The 23,615-nt window shown below is 30.0% G+C and overlaps 1 protein-coding gene and 1 long non-coding RNA gene across 2 annotated transcripts; both read right to left on the bottom strand.

Annotated features, from left to right (window-relative positions):
- Positions 1-257: 257 nt before the first annotated feature.
- LOC101239668 (cytoplasmic dynein 2 intermediate chain 2) lies at positions 258-2,352 on the bottom strand. The gene has a single exon (XM_065791772.1). The coding sequence runs from the start codon at positions 2,089-2,091 to the stop codon at positions 625-627; it is 1,467 nt and encodes a 488-aa protein (XP_065647844.1). The 5' UTR covers positions 2,092-2,352; the 3' UTR covers positions 258-624.
- A 16,142-nt stretch (positions 2,353-18,494) lies between these two features.
- Positions 18,495-19,233, bottom strand: LOC136076588 (uncharacterized). The gene is made up of 2 exons (XR_010636406.1): positions 19,020-19,233; positions 18,495-18,898 (listed from the first exon to the last, which is right to left on the bottom strand). It is a non-coding gene; the product is annotated as an uncharacterized LOC136076588 (long non-coding RNA).
- Positions 19,234-23,615: the final 4,382 nt, after the last annotated feature.

Here is a 23,615-nt window from a genome sequence, read left to right on the forward strand (position 1 = left end):
TGGTGTGGTTTGTAATCTCAGTTAATTGTATAGATATGAGCAGTAAAATTCATTTACTAACTTGAAACAAACCTTTTGTCTTATGCATTTAAAATTTTAATATCTTTCACATCACTGTATGTTACCTAACTAAAAGACTCAACTTGTTACTCTTCAAAGTCTATTTGGGTTTCAGAGTAAGTGAAGTAACTTACAGTTGGCTATTGTAGTGCAATAATAGGATTAACAGAGGACTATCATAGTAGATTGATAAGTGGGTTAGAAGTTAAAAATTTCATTTAATTAGATTGATATAACAATTTATTAGACATAATAATTACAACTATAATCTCATAATAACAATAAATAAGAATTTCTTAGCTTTATCCACAAATGGTGTGAATTATATTAAATAAGAAATATGATAAATAATTAAAAAATAGATCAAAAAGATGGTAACTAAAAACATTTAACATATATTTTAAATTCGTAATGTTAGCTTTGCATTATTAAAGGACTTTATACAATTTTACAAAATATTAAATATATTACTATAATAACTAATATTATATAATAATTATATTACAATGTTATGCTATTGTTCAACAATTATAGATATTCATATATGTTATAATGCTAACTTTTTTATTCATTTTCTTCAAATTCTTTAAAAAAGAGTTTTTCAGTACTTTTTTCATTGACATAAATTGATGGCAAAGACCAAATTTGAATATTCCCTTTGAAATCACCAGTAGCAAAAATGTCCAACTGGGAATTATTTAATGCCATAGATAACACTGGAAGATGTTCCTGCTGGATTAGTAAAGTGGAATCTGCAGAAACTGAATTCAATAATAAGTCATAAATAATAAAATGTCCATCAGCACTAAGAAGATAAAAAACTGCTGGTCTGCTTAAAGACCAACGTGCTGATAGCAAATACTTTGATGTGGGTTCTATTATGAAAATTGGTTTTCGTTTATTTAAACAATATACACGAACAGTCATATCAGAACTGCATGTCAGGAACAAATCATCAACACACTGTGAAGCATCTATTGAATTAACACTTACAGAATGCCCTTCAAAAGAAGTTGTTGCAGCAAACTCCTTTCTCTCTTTACCACTTATTTCAAACTCAATGGAACATCTAAATACAGAACCATTTTCGGTTCCAAGTAATATATGACCTAAATCACTGGGGCATTGAGTAACACAAGTAATACCCAAAAGAGAATTTGACTTTGAATTTTTAAAAGTACGCATTCTGTTTGATGGTAATAAAAAACATTTAATCAATGTTAGTTCTTTTTTAAGTTGATTAAATTCCCATACGCATACTTTACCATCTAATCCTGAACTTACAAATTTATGACTTCGTGAACTTTTTGATTTTATCCATAAAACTCTAGAAATTGGCTCTTGATGAGAAAATTCATCTTTGCCAGAAAAACAAACTAGATAATTATCTTGCTGGCTAAGGTCCCAAATATAAATTTTTCCTGAGAAATCTCCCCCAATAATCAAAGCTGATTCATTAGGATGAAATGAAAGTGAAGTAATGCAAACATCATTTTCAATAATTTTATCAGGTCTACCAAAGTTAATACAATCACGATCAATATTCCAAAAGCATACAAAAGACTGATGGATGCACCATGATTCATGATCACCACAGCCTAATGCAGCAGCTATAACTGAACCAACAGCATTCCATGTTAAACTTGTAACAAGTTTCTCACTGGGTAAATCATTATATTTTAAAGAGTATTTACATACAACTTCAGTTAATTTTTCATTCTCATTCCAATCAGCAACATAGCCATCAAAAGCATGACTACGTATATTTGCAATAAGTTGTTCACTGATAAGTGGCTCAACACTTTTTATAAAATCCACCAACTTTTTAGAGTTATCTATTTGAATTAATGTAGACTGGGGAAGGACTTGTTCAAAATCAGTTTGAACTTCCTGTGTTTTTCTATCAAATGATTGACATAAAGCATTAGAGGTCTGAAGCTTTTTTGTTTGTGAAGATTGGTCGGAAACGTATTTCTCTACTCTGACATCAGATAAAATTTCGACAACATCAAAAACTTCATCCTTGAACATTTTTATGAATTTTAAACATCAAATGACTTCAATTGCTGACATAAGATTTTGTCGAGACATTCATATTTTCTCAGCACTGATTTTTGTATGAAATGTTATTTTAAAAACTAGTACTTAATTTAAAAAAAAAATTACAATCTTATTCAAATTTTTTAATCTTTTTTTATTTTGTACCTAGTCTTTTTTGCATATATTTACTATAAAAAAAATCTTATGAAATTTGCTTATTCATCTAGAAGTTCGCTAAAATTGTTGCCGTAGCATTAATATCGCATTAGCATTTATACCTATGCACATCCTCGTTCGTCCACGTTTATCATAAAAATACGGTATCGGAACAGGTTATGATCATGAATTGAACCTGTCATTTCGAAAAGGACACAAATGCAAAACTTTTAACAGTCGGTTTAAAGATTTAAAATAAAAATTTCTGTATGACTTATGATATAGGTTCTTTATTTATCTACTCCTACGTTTAATTCCTTTAGCAGTGTAGACATTTTTTTAATAAAAATCATTTTTTTGTTGATTTTGAAAAGTTTTAATAAATGGGCTTGTGTCTTTTTCGAAATGGACAGGTTCAATTACCATACCATAAAAAAATTTATTTTAATTTTTGTCACAACGATTATTTCTCTACAAAATTATTTTTTTTAAATACAGAGATTCTATTGTCAATGATAATAACTGATATCAGATATTATCGTTAACAAATCTCATAGTATTAAAGACGCCATTATTGGCGTCTTAAATACTACTCTTAAAAATGAAACATTCCCAGATACCACATGGAGAAATATTACAGCATGCGAGAATTTATTGAAAGCTTTTGATATCTAAAGAGCTGAGCTCCTTACCTCACTGCTTCCATATAATGTACAATAGTATCTTTCATTTATAATGCCTTATATTTAACTGTAAAATAGAAGGATTGAAATTTTTATTGATAATCAGAGAGGAAATTGTTGGACGCGACATGAGTCTAACAACTTTCAACAGAGTTAGTAGAAATGATTTGGATTTCTAACAGTAAATTAAGATATTTCTTTGGGAAAACAGAAAATGCGTAGTCATTAAATTCAAAAAATGAATTAGAGTAAAGGTTCGTTGCAAGTTCTTCCTACCTTTGAGAAAGGTTGCAAGATCAGAGACAAATTGTTTCACTTATTTTATCAATGATATTGTTATAAATTATCCAAAATTCTCTTGAATCTAAAATTTTAGGTTTAGGACTTTAGGTACTTTTCCACACTACTGACCTATCATAAATACGATATATACAATCCATCGCAAAGTTAGTTTATTAATAAGCAATATTGGCGCAAAGTTAATTATCTTGACCATTATAGCCTATAATTTGCAATAATGCGCTAATCTAATTGATGCTATATAACGCTAATATGGTTGAACTAAATTGGTGCAATTTTGGCAAATACACCCTTATATTTCCAATATATCGCGAGTAGTAATATTATGCATTGTAATATAAAGTTTTAATATTAAAGCCATTGTAGTTGTTTTAATTATTATGTTTATTATATAAAATATCTTATATAATATACTAAATATATTATACGAAAATATTTTAAAAAGTTATACATATTACAGGAATACATATAAAAAACATAACAATAAGTATATTAATATAAAGGGCTAAGGGGGTAAACAGGGTAACTATATAATAGGTATTACGTTCAGGTTATTTTCGTTTTTTTTAATTATTTTTTTTTAGCTTATTAATTTTGAAAATAAATCAAAGTTTCACTTAAGAAGGCATATTTTCATAAGTGGAACTTTTATTTATTTTCAAAACCAATTATTTTTTTGTTTTTCAAAACCGATTGCAATTGTCTTTCCAATTTATTTTTATAAGTATTTGTATAAACTTCTACAATTTCCTGTATCTTTAAACTGTTTAGCTGGTTTTAATGATGTAAAACTATCAGAACTACTTGTTGATTCAACTAAATTCATTTAATGGACTAGTTCTTGTTGATTTAAAACTACTATCTGAGTTTTAAATGCCGCAAGCAAATTTTTTTTTCCATACTTATATCCATTATAAAGCTTGTTTAATTCTTTATAAGTTAACTTTAAAAAAATTAGGAAAAAATTCCAAGCAAAAAGAAATAAGAAAATGGATTAACGAGTTCTATTTAAACAATAATTTGCAAGGCAACTCAACTCAAGCGTCTGAAAACAATTATGTAAGTTTTTTCAAGTTTTTATGCTTCGTCTCTTGTTAAAGTATTTGCAAAGTCTGTGATGAGTTTCATTGGCCTCTCGGCTAAATCATTGACAACTTTTGCATGACGTATAAACATTGCCGCTTCTTGAAGATTATTGTCGGTTTCCCACTGCCTTGGAGGCAAGTCCAACCAGGCTGTTTCAATTCCAAGTAAATTGAACAGGAGCCAGAATTTCTTGCCAATCAGATGCACCAGTTTTGTTGAGGATACTAGCTGGAAGACAGGAACACCTTTATCTAGTGGTTTGTCCTTTTTTGCTTTGATAAGTTGTCTGGTAACTTGTTTTTTTTCCGAATCTGACACCAAATTTGAAAAGAGCGAAGATGTGACCGTTTCTTCTGCCAGATACCACATATGCCTGTTCAATGCTGAAACTGTAGCTCCAGCTACCTCGGGGTCAATTTTCTTGAACATGTGTAGATCATGCCATAACTGAAGATCATTTGATGGTGCATCGGCTGCATAAGGGGCGGCTAACCACGCTTTTACATAAAATAGGGCATTGAATGTGCAAATACGACGCAACTTTTCCATTTTTTCAGGATCATAATTCAGCCAAATCATACATTTTACACCAAAAGCATACATTTTAGCACTGCATATAACAGTTGCCATCCAGCGTGCATGATGGTGTCCACCAGGCTTGAGCCAGTGCACTCCACGAGGAGGCGTTACTCCTAGAAGTATGAGCACAAGTTCTGCACATTCTCTGTAGTCATCACGAGGCATGCTGTTACCTTCTAAGGCCAAGATTTGTTGCAATAAATAATCTGTTGCTTGAGACGTCGATCAGTAATATTTAAAATTTTGAAATTTGATCGTTGTTTTATTGTATCCCAAGATTTTTTAAATTCCATGAATTCAGAGGTGTCCGGACTGGATGTTAGACCAAAAATCTGCTGCTATGCGGAACACAAAAGTTTCTCCATCACATGATGACAACAAGCAAAATATAATACTTTCTTGTTTAGCATCAGTTCAAACTGTACACATGCACCATTTTTCCATCCTGAATTTGATGCAGTAATATCGAAAACAAGACCAACAATGGACTGTTCTACTTTCCACTTGACTACAAGAGAATTGCTACTATTAGCCATTGTAGCACCAGTTCCATCCGAGATAACTGGAGCCCCAAGAAGTTTACCTTCTTAATAGTTTGGCATCCCAGCCACAAGAACACCTAGCCGTTCAGCATCCTCAGGAACAATTTTCCTATCCCAATGTAATGTTACGTACTTCAGGGAAACAAATGTAGTTTCAATCTCATTTTCTATTCGAAGCTTTTTAGCAGTGGTCCTACTGCTTGTTTTCAATAAAGTCACACACTTCAAATCAGCTCCACCCTCTGCGAGTATAGCCGCCATGAAGGCCGCAATTTTACCAGCTGACAAATTCAAGCGGTCCGCCATTGTTGAAATTTTGTCACTTTTAAAAGGATTTCTTGGAAGATCCAGTGTAATTTTGTCTTCTCTGTCAGGTTTGGTTTTCTTTGTTACAGTATCAGCTTTCTGACATTCAAAATCTTCATCTTCACATTCGTCTGAACTACATGTAACACTAATATTTTCTTCTGATTCCATGTCTGACTCGGGGAGTCAACACTTGTCGTTTCAGGATTAGTTCTCATTGTTGCTGCCAGATTATTTTGACTTCTCAGTTCTTCAGCCATTTTTCTTGCCAATTCAATTCTCGCTCTCTGTATTTTTTGAGAAACTTTTCGTTTGTACTTTTTGTCTGCTGATCCCAAAATAACACTTTCTTGAGATTTAACTGCTGTAAGAAATTCAACATCTTCTTTTTTTTGCTCATTATCACGAAGCCGGTCCGTTTCTATTTTGTTTTGAGCATCTTAGTGAACAATATAAAAGTATTTTTTCATATTTTCAATTAAAAGTTTTTCCTTTGCTTCATTTGATTGACACCCTTTTTTCTTCTGGAGTGTTCTATAAATATTATAGAGATCCAGTATTTTAGCTTTAACTTTGTCTTTGCGTTGTATTGGAATTCCAGCTTTATCCCATTGATTTTGAATTTCCACTACAACTTTTTCAGCTATAGCACCGTTACAACTGACATGTTTGGTTTGTTTCATTGGCCCATCCTTCAAAAAGAAAAAGAAACGCAGCACATCTCCTTTCGAAGAAATTCTTGTTGGTAGTAATTCAGTTAATGGTTTTCCTAATAACCAGATGTCAATATCTTTCCTGAGGCAGGCCTATTCATGATCGTTTTTAACAGTTTCTTTAAAACTAATGATTCCGTATTATAGTGTAATATATACACTATACAGCGCTACAAAATTTCACATAATATATTTTAATCAAATCTGTTTGTCATATATTTTGTTGAAAAATTTTAAAACAAACAAAATATTTTTCAAATAAACAATGCAGTCTGCTTCTGTCTGATGAGTAATTCTTGTTTATCTTCTTTCATTAAATTTTTTTCCTAAAAAAAAATTTAGATAAAGTTTAGAAAAATATTTAGATTAGTTTAGAAAAAGGACTAACATAACTTTTAATAAGAAAGTTCAGGCAGCAGGTGGCAAGGCTTAAACATGACTAAACAACTTGATATTTTGTATTTTATCACAAAATAGATGAACGAATGGGAAAATTGCCAGGGAGCAAGATTCTGAGAGAATTTTTTTTTCACCATGCATCTCTAGAGCGCCCTAATGTACATTGGCCGGACCTGATTTCATCGCATTACGCCAAAACCATGATTAACCGAAGTGTCAACCATCGAAGACATTTGGGCTATTTTGAATAAAAAAAATCTTTGAGGGTGACTGGAAAGCAAAAGTTGTGAAGCAATTTTAAACCAGAATAAAACTTTGTCTGAAAAACATTGATTTTAAAGTTGTATTTTAACTTTTTTGATCAACTCATCTTAAAGTTGCCCGAGTCCAAAGAAACAGACTGGGCGAAGACAAACATAATTAAAATAAATAACTTATAACTCTGTTTAATGATATTTTTATTTAATCTCTACCTTAAAAATTATGAGAGTAATTGCCCTTGAAAGTTCGGATTTTTAATAACCACCCGTTACTTGAAGTAATGAATTCTTTGAATAATATATATTTTATTGGAAAAGGTCTCACACAATATATTATTAAATCTCTTTTTTTTGCTTACAGAAGAATTGATTGATAAGTGATGTCGAAAATATGAATACTTTTTTATATGCGACTTTATTAATTTTACAATCCAATTTTTCATTAATTCTGTTGAATTATTCTTTTTTTAAATTATTTACTTCAATCTAAATCATTTCTTTGTCTCAATACTTTAATTCTTCCTATAGGCAAATGATCGTTTTTGTTCTGGAAGTGCCTTTGTGTAGAAAATATGTTGAATTATTTTTCTAATATTATCATTTAATTTTCTTCATCCATTTTTTAAGAACTTGCCAAATTTCATAAAAACGTTTTCATACTTTCATGCTCTATTTTCTCACGAGGTACCTAATCTTCTTTTGTCGTTTTATTGACTTATAAATTAAAAATAAAACAATAAAGTTCTATATCGAAATTACCGATGAACTTTAATTTTCATTGTTGATCACAATTGTGCATTTTGAATAGAGCAGTCAAATAGTCATCCGTAACACGACTTCGAAAAATAACTAGCCGAATTAGGTCATCGAGGAAGACAGAAAAAATTTTAATAAAAGGAAAACTGCAGAAATATATAGTGCACATTCTTTGATACGGTTTGCTGCATTATCCTTTAATTTTTGGAAAAATCTTCCTAGCTCTAATGTTACTACTAATGACAGATTACAGACGAAAACTTCTTATATGCATGTTTAACATACATAACCTGGGAACTAATAAAGTTTACTTTTTGTCCTGGTAGTAAAAGAGTGTTTCAGTGAAGTAGTGCTGCGTTACTTCACAAAAACCCTATTTACAGAAGTCGCTTACCTTTAGCTCTTTTGTAATTCTTTTAATAGACAAAATAAAAATTGAAATGTGTAGCAATCTTTACTACATAGATCCACCAGAAAAAAGACGTTCTTAAACGTTCTTAAATGTTTCTTAAATTAATATTCATATAACTTCAATTAAAAAGCAACAAACAGCTGCAACATGCAACATTAAGAAAAACACATCAAAACTTTATTTGTTACTTTATCTCCAATTCAAACTAAGACACTTCGAGAAATTCTAATTTTATGAGCCAAAAAGGCTTGCTCTCAGACAAAATCGTTGTTGTTAACAACTTTAATGCTCATCACCCTAAATAGCTTGGCACTAGTGTCAGTGAATCTGAAGACGTTAAGGCCTACAACTTTTGCCTTTCTCAATCTCTAACAAAAACACTCAACTTTCCAACTTGCTTTTCAGACAATCTGAATCATTTATCTTCTTTACTCGACTTATGTCTTGTTCTGATCCTAGTCAGTGCTTGGTTGAATCTCTCTAAAACTATTATCTCATTCTGCTTCATCATCAGAATTCACCTATTATCGCAGCTTTTACAACTACTTTAAAGCTGACTGGGACTCTTTCCATAATTTTCTTTTTAATTCCCCTTTGGTAGAAATCTTTCGTCATCCTGCTGATAAATGTGCTTCTCATCAACATCATCTCTTGATTCCACTAGTCTCGTTTTACCTGATATATCTAATAACTTACCTTCTGATCATCAATATAGATTTTGATCTATTTGTTCTACTGATGATATTTTAACGGTAATAACCGATAGGTTTATTGTGCACTAGATAGATGTGTAGAGACTAAGGCTATCGCTCTCAACATTTCTAAAGCCTTTTATAAAGTTTGCATGTTGTTCTTCTCCATAAGCTTCTTTCTTACAGTGTCTCATGTAACATCTGTAAGGTTATTGAATCCTTCCTTACCAATCGTAGTATAAAATTTGTCCTCGATGGACAACACTCTTCTTCATATTCTGTAATTTCAGGGGTTTTCCAAGGTACTATCCTTGGTCCTACACTACTTTTTAATTTACATTAACAATCTCTCAGAAATTCTAACATTTAAGGTGACATTGTTCGTTGATGATAATACCATTTATTCTTATCTTAATAAGAGGCCAACACTATCTGATTGTTTGGAGCGGACATTTAAGCTTGAAAATAATCTCAATTCTGCTACAGCATGGGGCTCTCAGTGGCTGGTAAACTTTAACTCAGATAAAAAGTAGCATCTGCTAAGATTGCATCTCTTTATCTTGCTTGCCACTTTCTCACTCAAGGTTCTGTTCTTTATCTCTATCTATTTCAAATACGTCCTTGTACAAAGTACAAAAACGTATTGTAAATGTAGTTGGACTTGCTCTAGCAACCAACCTCTAACCATTATTACATCATCGTAATGTTGCTTTTCATTCTCTTTTCTATAAATACTTTGATGGGTACTGTTTGAAAGAGCTTGCGTCTCTTGTTCCACTATTAAAATTAATTCTCGTGTTACTTGTCATTCAAATTAATCTTCTCATCCTTTTACTGTAACTGTTCATAAGTGCTCCAAAAATTCTTATTCGTCTAGTTTTTTTCCTCTAAAATCAGTTCTTTGGAATTTGCTCCGTTCATTTTTGTTTTCCTGATTAATATAATTTGCAATTTAAGTTGCCTGTTAACTGTTGTCTTGCTCTATAAGCTTCGTTTTATCTCTTCTAGTAACTTCCAATTCTAATAGTCGCTGCTTGCAGCCTTGTTGGAAGTGAAGATGTTGAGAGAAAAAAATTTCGTTTGTTAACGTTTCATGGGGTGAGCAACAAGGTTGTTGAAGAAGCCGAAGCGTACTTAGCAGTTGTTAATAATTTAACAATGAAAGCACAACTTTTTGAAGTAGTAGCCTCTACCAGGACCCGGCCAATTATAAAGTAGAATTATTAGCTTTTAAGTAATTGGAATGGACAATGTTTTGTTCAAACCGTTGGTAGATATGTTGAAGTTCTGAGATTTCAATTTGATGCGTTGATGAAACTTAAATGCGATAGCAATTAAGTTTCATCAACGCATCAAGAAGTTCCGAATTCGAACGCAAGCAAGAAGTTCCGAATTCGATTCCCACCACGTCCCTGGTAGTACTGCGCTTTTTTCTCCGCGCAGCGGCCTTGTTTCTCAAGATTAGTGTTTTGGAGAGTTGAGAGTTTTTTTTGCATTTACCAAATAAGAAACTAAAACAAACAAGAAATTGTTTTGTCTACAAGTTACATTGAGAATTGATGTAACTGCCTATTACAGACGTAATTTAATGTGTTGGAAAGCAACAAGTTCAATCGAAATAAAATCTCAAACGCTATCTTCAAAGATAAAAATAAAGCAATAGAATAGTTTTTAAACAAAAGAAAACACTTACACAAGAAGCAGTAACTGTTGCAAACACTAAAAATGTCAAAAATATATATAAAAAAGTACAACTAATTTATATTCTTTTATACAATAGTTTTAAAAACAATTTCGGTCAAATTAATTGCGTCCGATCTTTATAAATGTGGATACATGATACTGAAAGTGCCATCGTTTGTAAATCAATTATAAATCACAAAACGTACTAGGTGTTTCTACAAAATGGGTCGAAAAAATTCTTTTGGTGCTCAAAACTGTGCTGACGCTGTTAAAAAATCAGCAGAAGAAACAAAAATTGAAAGACTTTGGAGGATATAGAATTTATAACCATAACAGAGAAAAAACAAAATGCTTTATTTTCGAAGACTCAATTAAGCCCTCCAGTAGGTTAGCTGTTTTACTTTTGTATCATATTGTTTTACATATTATTCAACAACTTCTGGTATTATTATTTTTGTTGTTATTGCTAACTTTTTTCCTTAAAGATACCTAAATAATGACCATGACTGCCTATCACTCCATAAGGGCTAAAATGATCTAATGAGCATCCTTCTCTTCCAAGCTCACCTGATTCACTCAATATTTGTGATTCAGTGGACCGTGGGTCAGCAGAGACATCAAACAATTCACCTGAGCTAAATGGATTTCAAAGTAAGTCATCAGAATCAGACGGAAAAATCTTCTCCAACAACAATGAATATGGCTCAAACTGACCTGTTAAAGGTAAATTCTGTCCCCTCTATCTGGCCAGTTGTTTTGAGCCAAGATGCAATCATTTTAAATGGACCACTTTCTTATTCTTTAAAGCAACGAGATTATCCCCATGATTTTAAAAATAATTTTTCCTTTATACGTGTTTTATAAATCCTTGTCTAATAAGGAAACAACACAGGCCTGCAATGGTTTTCCTCTTTAAAATCTGAGTAACGTTTTTTATAGTTTCTGATGTGCTGATTACGAGAAAAATAATAAAAAAAATCCATCACGTCAGGATTTTTTGATATGGAGATTTTGCTTTAAAATGTTTGAGCGCCTACCTTTTGAAATGTCTAAAACGTTATTAATTTACTTCAGCTCAATTTTTATTTCATATAATTAGTGTAAGGGAACATAGAAATTAACGCCAATTAGTAATTTGTTAATGACTACATAATAAGTATTAGTAATTCGCATTAAACATGTCAAAAACGGGTCATTTTGGCTTAATTTAGTAATGAGCTCATTATTACATAATGATTTGGTAATATTAACTAATTGTTGTGAATATTATTAAAAAAGGGTGTAATTAAGATAAACCAAAGGATTTTTGTATAAGTACCCGCACTGATTTTGAAATTTAACAGTTGAAGTGCGCATTTTGCAATATAAACTTTAAAATGGCATCGCGAAGTTGTTTAAACTCTCCTAATTGTTTCTTTTATATTTGCGGGAAATTTATGGTGATAAAACAACGAAACAGTATTACAGACTTTGTAAAAAATATTTATAAAAGTTATTTTGGACTCGTTTTAAGTAACCAAGACAAAACTTGGGCACCTCATAAAATTTGTACGACTTGTTTATTAGAACTTCGCAAGTGGTCAAAAGGACAGAAAAATAGCTTCAAAATTGTTTCGCCTGTGCTATGGAGAGAGCCTAACGACCATGTTAAAGATTGCTACTTTTGTTGTTGTGACATAACTGGATACAATTCATAAAATAAAAGGGACATAAACTATCCAAACGTGTCATCAGTTACGCCTTCAATATTTGGCGATTCAAAAATGGTGCAACCCCCGGTTCCAGCTCTACAAATTGAAAATTCTGACTATGATATAGAGGAAGAGGATGTACACCAATCTGATCCTGAATTTCATGGAGATTTTGACGCTTGTCAGCTCTTTTCACAGTCACATTTAAACGACTTGATAAGAGATTTGAATCTTCCCAAAGATGCAGCGGAACTCCTCGGATCACCATTAAAAGAAAGAAATATGCTGGCACCTGGTACTTCATTTTCATGGTACCGTCACAGAGAAAAAGATTTTCTTCCATTCTTCACTGAAGATGAAGATTTAGTGTTCTGTAAAGATATTTCAGGCTTGACGAAAATGTACGACATTGAATACGATCCTAACGAGTGGAGATTGTTTATTGACTCCTCAAAAAGAAGTTTGAAAGCAGTTCTTCTGCATAATGGGAATACATATGCCTTGTTACCTGTTGCACATTCTGTCCATTTAAAGGAATGTTATGAAAATTTGGAAAAGCTTTTGACTAATATAGCTTATGAGCAACACGGTTGGATGTTATACAAAAAGGCCAACAAGGTGGTTATACAAAATACCCGTGCTTTCTTTGCGAGTGGGATAGCCGGGATAAACAACATCATTGAACCAAAAAGGAATGGACTCCAAGAACTGAACTAACCCTAGGATTCAAAAACGTACTTAAACAGAGTTTGGTTCCCAGAGAAAAAGTTTTACTGCCACCATTGCACATCAAATTGGGTATAATGAAGCAATTTGTGAAGGCTTTAAATAAAGAGGGGGAAGACTTCAAATATCTGCATTCAGTTTTTTCATCTTTATCAGAAGCTAAGATAAAAGAAGGAATTTTTGTCGGCCCTGATATTAGGAAGTTAATGTCGGATGAAAAGTTTGATGAAAAACTTAATGATATGGAGTTGCAAGCATGGCAGTCACTTAAGGAAGTGGTGACAAAATTTTTGGGGAACAATAAAAGCTCCGACTATAAAGAAATAGTGGCCAAAATGATTTCCAATTTGGGTGTAATGGGTTGTAATATGAGCATTAAACTTCATTTCTTAAATTCTCATATTGATTACTTCCCAGAAAATCTAGGAGCCGTTAGCGAAGAACAAGGCGAAAGATTTCACCAAGATTTGAAAGAGCTTGAAGTCCGGTATCAAGGAAGATGGAATACCAACATGATGGCGGACTATTGTTGGTTATTAAAGCGCGACGATCCAAACCGGAAATTTAAGCGAAAATCGCACAACCGAAGCTTCCAGGAGAAAAGGATCAGGTTCCACAAATGAAATTTAAATGTTATTTAGACTAGTGTTAAGTTGTTATTATATTTTAGTTGTTTTTTAAGTTAAAAATAATGTTCTGTTTTAAATATATATATTTTTATGTGAAATCTTCTGTTTTTTTGCTATTTTCTATCTGTGCCTTTTTTGAAAAATCTGGAGGTGATAGAGAAAAACTAAGTACATATTCGAAATCAGCGCACCAAAATACCCTAGAATCAGCTATCAAATTCCAGAGAGGAAGTTATGACTCTCATTTTGCAGGCCTGTGCAATAGAAAGAAATTTTTTGGCTCGGAGCTTGACCACCAAGGCTCTCTATTAATTCCCTTGGTCTTTCTTGAACTCGGAAACAATATTTAAATACGAGGAGTTCATTTTTTTGGAACAAAGGAACCAGGGTTCAGCAAGGTAAACTCATAGGCTGTGTGAAGCTGTATCAATCCAGCCCATCGCATCAAAGTTCTGCATGGATTAGAAGGAGACATCAGTTTGTCTTACTGGTTCCATTATTATCATGTTTGTAGGTAAAACAACATAAGATTATGAGAAAGAAAATGGAAAGTTTTGTGCCATTATGCGGATTATTGGTAATCTCAATCCGGTATTTGCATCCCACTTGGAAGATGTAAACCGCCATAAACAAGAGGGTTCTAGTATGAATGCTTATTTTCTCTCTCCATTGTTTCAAAATGAGTTTATAAGACAATGTATTGGTATCATCCTTAGTGCAGATGTTGAAGAAACGCAAGATGTTATCTACTTCACCATCAAAGTCAACGGTACCCTCAACGTATCTCACACTGAGCAGATAACGCTTGCTATTTTTTTTCTCTATGAAATAGAAATTAATTGCTAACAAATCAAAAAAATTTCTTGTGTGTTGAAGATTTTGAAAGAAGAAAGAATTTGATATAGCCATGCTTATCACTAATGTGATCGCCTTGCTAGGTTTGGACCTCCAAAACTGTCGCAGCTAGGGGTACAATAATAGATTCAATAAGTCAGGTGCTTTCAAAAAAGATCAAGTTTTACAAAGACAAAATCAATCGGAGGCTATTGGCTTTTGGTAAATAGTTTTTTATTGTCAATACATGAGCTCCGTCTTGTCATTAAAAATCTATTTAGTGAAATTCTTGTCAATTTAATGATGGCCCTCCATCGGGTAGAACTTTCACTAAAAAATACGTACAAAGATTCAACATTTCTTAAAGATGTTTTGATCTTAATGGAAGATCAAAATATGGAAGATCATGATATGAAAATGTAAAACTGTGTGAATACCACATGCACGCGGTGTGCACGCAATTTTACATTTTCGGAATTAACGAAGTTGTAGCAACCAATAAGCTCCATATTGGCAAGATATTTTATTACAAAATCTTTTATTGTATTTTCTTTCTTCTATTTAGATTTTTATTTTTTTATTTATAAAAACTGTAAAATGAATTATTAAAAAGTTGTAATAAAGAACAAAAAAAAAAAAAAAAAAAAAATTTTCATTTCTTTTCTCACTCGCGTGTGTTGTTTTACCTACAAACAAGATTAATCATCATAATTTATTAATTAAAATAATTAAACAAATGCTTAAATTAATATTTTCTATATAACTTTATAGCTTTTCTATCCAAAATTTCACAAATAGTTGTTCTCCATTTAGCTGACTCAGATTTGATTCGTTTTTGAGGCTCTAAACATATATCAGTAGAGCCGTCTTCAACAATTTGAAGTCATTACCATCGATGATAAGTTACTTTTAATTTAACGGTTGCTGGAATTTGTTAAACGGATGAGGAGCTCTTGGTCGCAGATTTTTCATAAGGCTGTAGCTGTGGCTAGATCTCTTGGATTTGAAATTGAACTCGCTTTGCTTAATGAGGCATTAAACGCCCATTTCCACGACAGCCACAAGAAAGAATTCATTCTAGATTTGAGGCATAGAGAATGATTGACGGTTCTCATTTTTCTGGTTGCATAACGATGAGCTTTCCACACAAAAAAAATGTACTCTTAAACTTGCTAGGCTTTATCCAAGAGATATGAAGAGAATCTCATTGAAAAAGTTTGCCGCTTTAAAATTTTCCACAAAACACTTTTCAAAAAAGAAAATTCACTGCAATTAAACTCAATAAAGCCTTTAAGAAAAAACTTGAATGCTTTTTCCTGTATGTTTGCATCATGCCCCGGTTTTTCAATTTACTGAAAAGTCGTTCAGTAAATTGACGATTGTAAAAAACTTTCTCTATTTGACCATGGGATTGGATTGTTTTACTGAACATTGTATTGTTTTAACTGAAGAAAATTTGGCAAAAAAGGTGATCTTCAACGATGTCATTTATATATTATTTAATATTAGTTTTGATTAATGAATCGTTTCCTAATCCAGAGAATTCAAACTAAGGCAAAACAACAAGTGCTATATTGAATGCAATATAGACCACATGTTGCACAAAATGAATGAAACAAACTTTCAGTGACTATTGAGTTGTCCATCATAATTAAGGTGCGAGTTTACAATCAATCATTGGCACAACAATGAGTGTTGGACTGCATGCAAAGAGCATGATCAAGAACCATGTTATGTCCCAGTAAATTACTCTACCACAAACAGTAATTGGCGCAACTTCGGTTAACATGTTCAAAATCGGCTGGATGTCAGTAAAATAAGTAAAAGAAAAGAATGTAAGTTAATGTATTTTTAATTTGTTCTTAAGATACTTTTGTGACAGATTTGTACAAGTCTCGAAAACCAACAGTAAAGAGGTGAGGTAGCACATCTCTGATAATTTGTAAACATAAATAGTAAACATTTTTTATTCTTTCAAAATTTGAAACTAAACTATATTGTTGCATAAGAAACTGGATAATTACGGAAAAAATAAATAAAACAAAAGAAAAAAATAACAGGGTAAAAAGAAGAAAAATCAATATTTTTTTTGTTTGAATTCCTAAAACGTTTAAGTTAAAAATTATTTTTTGTATTCTTTCACTTCACTATTGTGGTTAACCTCCTTCATTTTTTAAAGAGACATATACCACTTCCGAAATACGCCTTAAATAAAAATCAGTTCATACAAAAATTTTCAAGACAAAAAAATTCACCACAGAAAAATAGCACAGCAAAAGCTCAACAATTACAACAACAAAAAGTTGACTATTTTAAGAAGGTACATATAGCAAAATAAAACTAACATAGAACTTTTTATTTATAAAATATTTTAAATATATATTTTTTTTATAAAAACATCTACCTGCCTGGTTAGTGTGGGATGAATATACCTCCCTGGTTAGTGTGGGATGAACATTCTTAAAGATGAACATGTTGTTAAGAATAAGAATATTTTTAGGGATGAATTCAATACAAAACTTTTTTTAATGATAATAAATAAAGTTTTTATGACATACATTCATTATTTGTTGCAAACCACACCCAAACTAACTAAATATTAAAAAAAAATGGTAAAAAAAAAAAATGGTATAATGGCGTAAATATTAAATTTCCATTTTATATATTGTTTACAAACTTAAAACAATCATTTTAAATTTATAGATAAGTAAAACATCACAACCTTAAAACAACCTTTTAATATAAAGGGATTGTGATCTATGACTTTATCGTTTTACTACTGATTGTTACAGATATTTGATATCATTGTACGAAGTAAACAACATTAAAACAGTTGTTTCTCAAATTAACAACATTAAACTAAAAAATTTTATATAAAATATTAGTTTTTTATTTTTTGTTCATACTTTTATTATGCGGCAAATTCAAATACTCAGACTTTAAAATAATTTACTTTTTTAATACTAATTCTACTAGCACTAACAAAACCTCATGTTTAATTTACATACTCCTTAACAAGCATCTCTATTAACAACAATAATTATTTCCATCTCTGCGCATGTTTCATGATTAAATAATGATTAATGGTAAAAGTTGTTAAAGATTTGTCTCTCATTTAGTTTATTTTTGGATCTACAGCAATTATAAATAGTTAAGTAATTATTATAAGACTGCAAGGTTGCTTAATTTTTTTTCAAAAATTTTTTTTTAAGGATATAAAGTTTTAGCCTAAAAAGATACAAGTATTATATTTAGTGCAAACCAGTATTGGGTTTGGGCGGAATTAAAAAGTAGCTTGCTAAAGGCAGGGCCGGCGCCAGCATTTTTTGGTCTTTGAGATAGCTAACTTCCAGACATGGAACAAACTCCAAACATTTATATGTTTATACTTATGTCAAATAAAAATGGTTTGCAAAAAATTGCGATGATTGGAGCTTGGGAACAAAAAAGCCCCAAGTTTTTTGCCTAGTCTGCCCCAAACGTGAGAGCAACAAGTCGATGAAATATTTTTTCCACTATTTTTAACTAGACTTATATTCATCGATAAATTTTAAGTTTCATAGTAAAATAGTTTAGCATTCAAAAATTATGACCATAGAAAGTTTAAACCCCCCTCAGTTTGAGGGGGTTGCAAGTTTTGAATGTTCATAATTTTTGAACGCTAAGAGATAATACTATGAAACTAGTAGACTATGAAGTCTAGTTGAAAATAGTACAAAAAAATTTTTTCATCAACTTGTTGCTCTCACGTTTGGGGCAGGCTAGGCAAAAAATTTGAGGCTTTTTTGTCAAAAACCAAAAAATGCTGGCGCCGGGCCTGGCTAAAGGTGCTAAAATGAAAATCCCTTGAAATGAGTAAATATCTCTTGCAAGGTTTTTCTTATAAAAAGTTATAGATCTGTAGTCGCTTTAATAACGTCATGACTTCGTCACGCTTATGAAAGCTATTTTGCAAAAAGATTTTCGAAAAATAAATTTAATACAATTTGCACTTTAGTATAGTTAATATTTACATTGAAACATGCATTTTGAAATTACATTAATATATAAACAACATTATTGAATATATTGTAATGTTCAAAAATTAATAAATAATGTTACTCCTCAGTTTTATTTGGTTCAATTTCAGTCAGTATATCAATTTGACTGTTTTTAATATTATTGGTGTCTTTGTTTACATTTATAGCATGCAAAGTGCTGTGTTCATTTTTTATTTCGCGAATGACTTTTGCAATGGCTTTCTTCCATTCTAAGTTTGTAAACTTTTTCTCAGTTTCTTTTTTTCCTATCCTGAAGACAAGGGCATCGATCACAACAATCGATATAACTAAGAAGATTACTGATAACTTACCTAGACCAAAACAAAAAATAAATAAACAGTTAAACATTAGAAGAAATAATTTGAAAAAATAAGAAATTGTAAAAAAAAACAAACAATTAAAACAATTAAAAACTTTATTAGAGGATCTTACCAAAAGTTTGAGACATTATCCGACAATTACTTTAGGATGTATTTGTTCTTGGTGTTTTTATTAAATGTTTTTGTTTTGAAATGTTTTACAAATTTAAAACTTTTATTTATTACTTTTCTATGATATTTCACGTGTGTTTCAATTATATTATTATAAATTCCGGTAAAACGATAAAAACTGATAGATGCAAAAAAGAAATAATAAGCATAATGACGAATATCAGACGATAAAAATTGAATTTTAATAAGAACCTAACTTTAATTTAATTTATCTGTTTGAAAGTTGCGATTTAAAGGTGTTTTTTGTTATTACGTATTATTAAAAAATATTATTTATTAATAAGATGTTTCTCAGAGTTATTGCGACAGTTATTTTTATTATAAGAAAATATAAATTTGATAATTAAAATCGGCTTTAAAATAGAAAAAACAAGAAACAAAAAATATAAAAAAGTCTGCGTTGATAATTTGTTTAGTAACACTATGCAAAAGTATCCCTAAATTTTTGCCTGCGACCATAGTTTTGTAGTTTTATTTATGAATATCGTATAAGTAACTTAAGTTGCACATAACTAAGATTTTACGTAGGGCTCTAAGGGTGGAATGCAGGAAGCGAACCTGAAATTTGAAGTCATACTTCAAATCTAAAATTTAACTTGAGCAAATGCAAAAAGTTAACTTGAACTCAAGTTATACTTGAAAACCGGTTATCATTTTGTATATATGTGGTGAAAAGTTATAAAGAATTTTCTATTTTTAAAAGAATTTTCGAAATATGTTTGTCAATCTACTCATTTCATGAGTGAATTACAAATGAATAATTATTTTTATACTATATAAATATATTTCACCTGTACAATAGCTGTCTATTGCATTTTGGTTTTATGCTACTGGTTCACTTCAAGCTTTAAGTAAGAAAATATTTATATTAAAATATCGATAATTATAACAATATATATATATATATATATATATATATATATATATATATATATATATATATATATATATATATATATATATATATGAACATATTTTAAAGAAAAACACGATATTTTTTAATCTAGACATGTTTCGTAGTTAACATACTACATTTTCAAAAGATAAAATTACAATTTAAAACTGTATAAAAATATAAAATCAAAATTTGAAGACATTACAGAAAAATATTAACCGACAAATAGAATTGTTACAAACTAATAAAAATTATAATACAAATTATGATACCGTAAATTGCAAAAAAATAAAAATATAAGTAAATTAAAAAAAAAAAAACTAAATAGACAAATTTATATTATAATGAACAGTTTGTTTATTTAAAGATGGGTTTTCCCATTATGTTAACTACGAAACATGTCAAGATTAAAAAATATTGTGTTTTTCTTTAAAATATGTTCACATTTATTGCTATTACGTTGCTCAAGAAATATATATATATATATATATATATATATATATATATATATATATATATATATATATATATATATATATATATATATATATATATATGTATATATGCATATACACACACATATATATATATATACAGTGGTTGCATAAAGTCTTTGCCACACTGCTGAGTTTTACACAACTTGTACTTAGGTTGCCTTGGTATATTACTTTTTAAATGTTTTCCTTCGGGAATTTGTCTAAATCTCTAATTGGACATCTCCCGCGTTACTAGCAACGGTTTTCATATAGTTTAACTTGTTAATTTAATTGCTATTGTTGGTTGATTGAGACATCTGCCACTATCTTCAATACAATCTGTATTATACTGGTAAGTAAAGTATAGTTTTTGGATGTTTTTGTGCATATTTGTTAAAATTTGTGGTTGCTGTATACCACATATTATCACTCTATAACTTTTACTACAATTTTGATTGGTTTAACACCATAGTAATTATCAATTAATTACTAATTATAATTGGTAATTATAATTAGTCTAATTAACTACAATTACACATATTTCATTATTTCACACCAAATCTCTAATTTATTTTTTATTCTTGTCAACTAAACTTAACGTGAACAATTATTTTCGACATAATTTTATGAGTTATTAGAAAAAAAATGTGCTTTTTTGTATAAGAATGTTATCGATATGGCCATCCCATTATCTCTTGAACGACGCCTGCAAATAGTGGTAATGGCAAAACAAGGAATTTCCTACAGGGACATTGCTAAAGCATTAAAGGTTAGCTTGAGGACTGTCACCTACACCATCAAAAGAGAGAGAGAGAGAGAGATACTGGGACAGTAAAAGACAAAAAGCGTTCTGGCAGATCACGCAAAACGACCATTCGGGAAGATCGGCTTTTGGTTCGGGCAAGTCTAGCTAATCGCTTCAACACGGCATCTGATGTAGCCAGTTACATGGGAAAAACGAACAGCATCAATCTTGCAGCAAGAACCGTAAGGAAACGCCTTCAGCAAGCTGGGTTGAATGGCAGAATTGCTGCCAAGAAGCCATTATTGCGGCCTGACAATATTGTATATAATATATTATATACAAGGCGCATACAGGCAGTCATTGATGCGCGTGGTGGACACAGAAAATATTAACATTTTTTTATATTTGTGTTGTTTTTTTACAAGTGCTATGCATTTATATTATTTGAGTCATGTTTGGTGCTGTTTGGTGGTGCTGTAACTTTTTCATATTAAAAATAAATAACTTTTTTCTTGTTTTTCCTGAGTGTGGCAAAGACTTTATGCCGCTACTGTATATGTATGTATATATATATATATATATATATATATATATATATATATATATATATATATATATATATATATATATATATATATATATATATATATATATATATATATAATTTAGTTTAGAAGTATTTTGATTAAAATGCTTTGATAAAAATCATAATAATAATAAAAAAAGTGCTGTTTTGGTTGGAATGCCACTAGTGACTTTGTAAAAATAGAGAGAGTAATGACAAAAGTAGTTTACATGTACACTTAAAAAATCATTCTGCACCTTCGGTATGATGGGTTAAGAGGAAACCGTATATTTTTTTCAGAGGAAAAAGACCTAAAGCTTAAATCCAAAACATATTTTTCAAAAACTTATGTAAGTTATTTGACTGAGTTCGAGAACGATTAAATATTGAATTTTATTCAACACTTGGTAGGTAGATTTAGCCTCCCCAATCACAAGATCTATCTCCTATCGAATTTTCACGGAGGGAATTAAAATAAAGTAAAAAACTAATGACTAATGTTGCATTAGATGTGGAAAAAATTTATTAGTTAGTGACATAAAATTAACTTCGAAAAATTGAATAAGTCGTTAAGTAGAATGCCAAGAATATGTATGGCGGTTTTTGTTGCTTAGGTTGATTAAAAGACAAGTAAACTATGAGCTTATCTAATGAGACTTATATTAATTTTTTGTAAACTTAATAATAGAAAGATAACATATAAATCAGGTTGACTTTGTTTTCAGTTTCTCTCCAAATAGTAAGTAAAACTTTGATGTCTTGTATCCGAAATTACGATCACTTGAATAACTATGGTCGGTAGTATATACATATATATATATATATATATATATATATATATATATATATATATATATATATATATATATATATATATATATATATATGTATATATATATATATATATATGTATATATATATATGCATATATAAATGCATAATATATTTATATATATATATATGTATGTATGTATGTATGTATGTATGTATGTATGTATGTATGTATGTATGTATGTATGTATGTATGTATGTATGTATGTATGTATGTATGTATGTATGTATGTATGTATGTATGTATGTATGTATGTATGTATGTATGTATGTATGTATGTATGTATGTATGTATGTATGTATGTATGTATGTATGCATCTATGTATGTATGAATGTATATATGTATATGTGTGTGTATGTGTATGTGTGGGTATCTTAAAAGAAGAGGGGGGGGGTGACTTATCTGTGTTTACGCCAACGAAGACCTCAAAAAAAAAGTTTTTTGTTGGCTAACATTTGCCGACAGCCAACAACAGATTCAATTTTGCTGACTCCAGCATCCAAGTTTGTCAAATAATTTTTGAAAATAATTTTTGTTGGGGGTTTAGACACCTCCTACGTCTAACTCCCTCGAGACAACCTTGTACTGAGGAAGAATATACAGAATTGTATTGAAATAGAAAAGAATATTTTTCTTTGAATTGCCTAGTAACTAAAGGTCCTTCAAAAGAAATTTTGTATGCTTGTATTCAATAGGCTAGATGTGTTCAAGGATCACGAGTAAATATTGTATATATATACATAATATATATATATATATATATATATATATATATATATATATATATATATATATATATATATATATATATATATATATATATATATATATATTATATATATATATATACATATATATATATATATCCATATATATATATATATATATATGTATATATATATATATATATATATATATATATATATATCCATATATATATATATATATATATATATATATATATATATATATATATATATATATATCCATATATATATATATATCCATATATATATATATATA

Source organism: Hydra vulgaris, chromosome 02 (genome assembly GCF_038396675.1).
Source record: "Hydra vulgaris chromosome 02, alternate assembly HydraT2T_AEP".
NCBI classification, from domain to species: Eukaryota; Metazoa; Cnidaria; class Hydrozoa; order Anthoathecata; family Hydridae; genus Hydra; species Hydra vulgaris.